This window comes from Mus pahari, chromosome 11 (assembly GCF_900095145.1).
Source record: "Mus pahari chromosome 11, PAHARI_EIJ_v1.1, whole genome shotgun sequence".
NCBI classification, from domain to species: domain Eukaryota; kingdom Metazoa; phylum Chordata; class Mammalia; order Rodentia; family Muridae; genus Mus; species Mus pahari.
The window spans coordinates 8321060-8326825 of record NC_034600.1 but is presented as its reverse complement, the minus strand read 5'-3'; the positions used below and the strand labels follow the sequence as shown (position 1 = coordinate 8326825).

The 5766-nt window shown below is 46.6% G+C and overlaps 1 protein-coding gene across 3 annotated transcripts in view; it reads right to left on the bottom strand.

Annotated features, from left to right (window-relative positions):
- Positions 1–5239, bottom strand: part of Mctp1 (multiple C2 and transmembrane domain containing 1) — a 595681-nt gene extending 590442 nt beyond the window's left edge. For 2 of the 3 annotated variants that reach the window (XM_029544132.1, XM_029544131.1), the window contains exon 1: positions 4455–5238. In XM_029544132.1, coding sequence (XP_029399992.1) covers positions 4455–5171 — 717 coding nt within the window. In that variant the 5' untranslated portion in view covers positions 5172–5238. Of the gene's footprint in view, positions 1–4454 lie in introns of all 3 variants that reach the window. The other variant, XM_029544133.1, reaches the window with a different exon arrangement.
- Positions 5240–5766: the final 527 nt, after the last annotated feature.

The window sequence follows — 5766 nt, the reverse complement described above, 5'->3', positions numbered from 1 at the left end:
CTCCTCCTCCTCCTCCTCCTCCTCCTCCTTCTTTTTAACCATTGCAAGTGAAATACTTCCATATCAAACTAAATGAGAACTGGTAAAGCCCCATTCATTCATTTCTGCCATGCATTTATTGCAATGGCAGGACCCACAAACCTCAGGCTGCTCAGCACTGCTAACAGCCACATCAGTGCATGCATGTCTGATTAGTCTCATGCTGCAAAACACTTTCCTTTGCAGGTTTCTCCACCCAGTGACTTTCCAGAGACTCAAGCTACCCATGTAAGGTTGAAGGGACATTGTGGTCGCTGTAGCTGAAAACAGCACTGGCCTCAGAGCAGCTTCAGGGAACTCCAGGCTGGACCCTCCTCCTCTGACTCTGAGACAAGGTACATTCCACCTTGATTTTCTTCATAAAATTATGCTGATAAAATTGCCTTAAGGAGATTGATTTTTAGCATTATTAGATTTCTCAGTGGGGTTGGTCATGTACATTAGGAATTATCACTTTAAAATCTGTGCCTTCCCCAAGATTAAGTTATGTTCTTTGAAGCAATATTTAAAATACCTGACAAAACATTAACCCAAGTAATATTTAATATAAGCTATTAAAAAGCCGGCTATGTTTCACCTATACACTTGAAAACATTTTCTGACATTTTGTCTTACATGTGTTCGACTTTCATCAAAGGCATGAAGACTCCTCTTCCTGTGCTTCAAAGCATTCCTGCCACACACTGAAGAGTTTGCCCACTTCCCTTCAAAATTCATTTTCTCCTCTATGTAAGCAATTTCAATAAAATTTTACTTTAAAAAGAAAAAAAAGCAATAAAGGTTTAACATTTATAAACACTAAATGCTTTCACTTAGATACTAAAAATTCCAACATACTCATTCCTCTGTTCTTAGAATACTGATTTTCTGATTCTAGCAAAACATAAATTTAGTAACTCATCAAGACAGAGTACATAAAATTGGCATATTTTTGATGGGCACACAAATTGAGAAAGCATCTTTCCCAACTGTGTTATAGAAAATGGAAGGCATCTGGTATGACAATATGGCCAAAAATGTGAATGAGAGTCAGCAGAAAGAAATAGTCTTCCTTCCTTCCCTCCTTTCCTCCTTCCTTCCTTCCTTCCTTCCTTCCTTCCTTCCTTCCTCCCTCCCTCCTTCCTTCTTTCCTCCTTCCCTTCCCTTCTTTCCCTCTTAATGTCAAAGCAAAACATTTGAAATAATAAAGGAGGAAGCACTGTTAGTGTTTTCAAAGCTGACTGTAGAAAAGCTAAGAGGCCTCGGGGTGCAGGAGGCAGTGGTTTCCTCATTTAATCCATGTATGTGTGGTTTCTGGATCTTCCCCCCAGCAGTTCAAAGTTTTTGTTGTTGTTGTTGTTTTATGATTTTTGTTTTGTTTGTTTGTTTTTACTTTTGCTTAACATCTCTACCCAGTGTCAGAATGTAGGCACAAATGTTGTTGGGGCCACATGCAGGGATGAGGCTAGAGAAGTGGGGAGTGTGTTGGAGAACATGACTGATGCCAGGAACAAGTAGAAAAGATAACACATTTTCAAGAATTTTCCCAATTTTACAGTGAGCTATCCAACAGTAATCTGGATGCTGCTTTTAATGTCATGCATGCTCCCTTCTGTGCTGTCTCCTCCTCATGCCCAGGTGTCACCCCAGATGCACAGGCAGGATGTAACAAACCAAAGCCTGCCTGCCCCTGGGCACCTTAATGAACTCAGTTCCAGGTTTCAATTCCCTTTCTTCTCTTTCCTATTGGAATAGACTACAGGCTACTCTCTTCTCCATTGTTCAGAGGATTTGTCAAACAAACCTGTGAGCCATTTTAGAGGACATTCTCAGAGAACAAGGCACCATGAAGAGCAGAGGATGGGGACATACCTCACTGTTCATCCATTAATTTTTTTAGTTTTACTTCAAATGTTAAAGCATTCCTCTAAGGTCTATATTGGAATATTGGATCCTTACAGTGAAAAGCTTCTTTAGAAATATAAATGATTAACATGGGACTTTCAAATGTAGTAAGATGTGCAACAATTCATCAGAAACCGAATTAGAAATTAATACAGATGATTTGTTGTAGAATTGTTGTGGTGTGTATGTGTGTGTGGGGGGGGGGGATTACAACACATGCAGGCCTGGACTATTAAACAGATCAAAGTCATCCCAAAACTTAAGGTTTAGAAGTTCACAGAAGTAGTGAAACTCCTGAGAAAAGATTCTGCACACGGACAAGCACACACCTATCTGTGTCACTTACTAACACACACTACCCTGGAAAAGTCACTTAACTTCTTTGGGATTTAGCTTCTAATCCATAAACTGAAGAGAGTTCGACAGCACTGCAGTGAGAATTATGCAGTATGTGATGCTGCAGTGTGCCCAGCATGGGATGAATGCACCCACATATTATATCAGCATGCTCTCCAAAACAGCTTAGATTGTTCTATACTAAAGTCATACTAATGTTTTTAAAGAAAAGTCGACAGTTTCAAAAATGTTTTGGTTTTCTAAAAAGTGGAGGGACACACACAAAGATGAATTCTGCACACTTTTTTTTTCTTTGAAAATATCTTAGTTTAATGGGCTGCAAAATAACCTCATAAATTAACTTTCGCTATAACATGATAGGTATCTTCCAAGATATTCTATTATTATGTGTTGCTCTAAAAGTTAGGAAAGATAAAATATCAAATTAATATCTCAACATTAGAATAAATGTGCGATAGAACTATATAGAAACTCAAAAGCATTTCCTTTAACTCACAGGATTAGTAGACTAACCCTGCTTGTCAATTGGACCACATCTGGAATTAACCACAATATCAAATAACTAGGCACACTATGAGGGGCTTTTCTTAATTAAATTCTTTGAAGTGGGAAGACCCACTTCTAATCCAAATCTTGGATGTGGGAAGATCCACCTTAATCAGAGCCACACCTTCTGCTAGCAGCCCAGATAAGGACAAGGAAGAAGGAAGCTGGATCTCTTTGACTGCTTGGTCTTGCTAGCTCCTGCACTAGCATTAAAGCCTGCTTCTTCAGGATTTGAGCATATACTGTAGACAACTGAGGCATCCAACCTTTTAGAGTGAACAACTACTGGATTCTTGGGCCTTCTGTTACAGGAAGCCATTGTTGGACTAGCTGGACTAGCCTGTGAGCCATTTAATCCCTTTATTCATTTTATCAATTCTGTCTCTCTGGAGAACCCTGAACAATACATACACTTAATTTCTAATCACCTTAAAACCACTTTCAGTTTACTTTTGAAATTTAAAAAACGGAAGAGTAATATTCAGGTCTGTTTAAGACAATAAAGGGTGAAGTTGTAGGGCTTTCTCTGTCAATGGTGTCTACCTAACCTTACATGACAAGCTTTGTCTAGAACATCAAGTGTTTGCAAGACAGAAAACTTAATTGACTAATTCCTGGCCTACTTTTTTTCCCCAGAAACTACACTTTAAAAGTAGTAGATAAGCTAGACAGTTTTTCTGAGCTTCTTCTTGTCTAGAATAATAGAGAGGTAAAAATTTCAGCAAATGGTCAAGTTTTTTTTCTGGCTAGCTATTTTCCTACTTAAAGTTTTAACATAGTATTGTTCACTTAACCTGATCAGAATTGCAGAAATGATAGTGTAATAAGCTAAGCAGCACTGAGAGAACAATTACTTTAGCTCCCTTGTAGAATTGAATATTTGAAATATGATAGGCATTTATAAAAGGAAAAGATTCCCTCTTAAAAGTAGGAGTAAACACAACCCCTGATGACGTAAAACTTGTATTAAAACAATGAAAAAACACTTGTCTGAGTAGTGAACAGGATGTGTAAAGTAGCATGTTTTAGAAGCACAACTTTAGAGCCACTAACTCAGATCCTGCCGCCCCCACCCCACCCCCCGTCCCGAGAGACAGTGATCCCCCTGCAGAAGAAAGTTTCGGGAAGAGACTACCAAGAAGTTAGCAAATTTTTGTAATAAATTCTCATCTAAACCTTAACTTCATCTTTCAGCACTCCTAGGCCCACTGCTAGCCTTTTGCTTCAGTGTTCCCTTCAGACAGTTGCGATTTCCTTTGGTAAATTTTGGGGGATGTTAGTTTGTTTGTTTTCCCAAGAAAATGCTTCTTCGGGCATCTTGCAGGACACATCCAAAAAGCAGCCAAGTTGCCTTGAAACTTTTCTTTAGCTGTGTGTTAAACTACCCAAAGTGCTTTTGGCGACAGGTGTCATTCATTCCTATCAAAGTCAAGTCAGGGTTCAAGTCTAAACTGTTATTACTAAACCCGAGCGAAATGTCTTTGCTCCATTTCAGCTAGTTAGTAGTCTGTGCCCGCACACATGGACACACACACACACACACACACACACACACAATCGCTGCCAGCCTGAAGCTGGAGGCGTGGCCTGCACGCTCGCCCTCCCGGCGCTGGCCGCCTGGCACTTACCTGGCTGCAGCCGCGCTCTATGCCCTTCTGCAGAGCCTGGGGTTCGGCGGGACCCCGGACCGGTTCTGCTGGGGGTGGCGCCGGTTCCAGCAACTGCTCCAGGCACGCGGTTCCCGGCAGAGAGGAGCTCTTTTGGTGGCACAAGTGCACCCCAGGGCCCCCACGCCGTGTGCTCTCATCACGGACGCGGTCCCCCCTCGAGGGCGGTTGGGGAGAAGAGGACAGGGAGGATGAGGCAGAAGACGAAGAAGGAGCCGAGTCCGGAGAGCGTCCGCCAGGAGGCGTCACTCCGCCTGTCCCTGTGGCTGTCGAGGACCCCTTAGCCACCGGCAGCAGATGTTCGCGTAGGCGGCGGCGCAGCGTGGACCCTTGCTCGGCTCTGGCTGCTCCGCCCGGCTCCAGGGGCTCTGGTGAGGAGCAGCACAGGTTGGGCTGTGAGGACGAGAACACTCGGTCCAGCACTTGCTTCCGCTTCTTGAAGCCGCTCCACCTGCTGCCAGTACTTCCCACACCGGCCAGGGTGTCCTGCGTGGCCCTCGGGGGCGGCGGGGACGGGGTCGGAGTGGCCGCAGTGCGGCGCTCGGGGCCCCCAGCGCGCCCGCCTCCGCCGCCCTTGCCCTTGCCCACCCCCAGCTGCAGGTTCTTCCAGAGCCGGGCCTGGAAGGAGGGGGACGCGGCCCGCACGGGCTCGCCAGTCGCGGCAGCCCGGGGCTCCATCCTCCAACCCAGGCACCTCGTCTCCCCTCCTACTGCTTTTCCTCCTCCCTCTCCGGCTGCGCCTCCTCCGGGAGCGTGGAGGCGGCGGCGGCGGCGGCCAGCGCAGCTGCACAAGCCCGGAGCGTCCAGCGGCTTCAGGCCAGCTCGGAGCAAAGCGACTGCGGCCGAGGCCCTCCCGCCGCGGGGCGCGGCCGCCCTGCAAAGTTTCTAGCAGGGAACTCCGCTGCTCCGGACCACTGAGCGCCCCCAGGCCGCACCCTGACTCCCCCTCGGCGCCCGGGGGAGCTCGGAAAGCTGCAGGCGGCCGGCTCGGGCTTCCAGCTACACTGGGAGCCACACCCGCGCCCTCAGGCCAGCACCTGTCAGCAGCAGAGGCGGCCGGCTCCAAACTGGGCGCGCACGCTGCTCACACAACAGGGCGCGTCCTGCTGTAGACGTCGGGGACTAGCAGCCTTGGCTAAACCACCCAGGACCATCCTCCAGCTCCTAGGTGGGAGGACAGGCAAGAGCCGGGTGGAGCTGCGTAGGGCTGGGAGCCTGCTTGACCTGAGTGTCCCACACACCGCTTGCTTTAGGACGGACGGACGACCCCTGC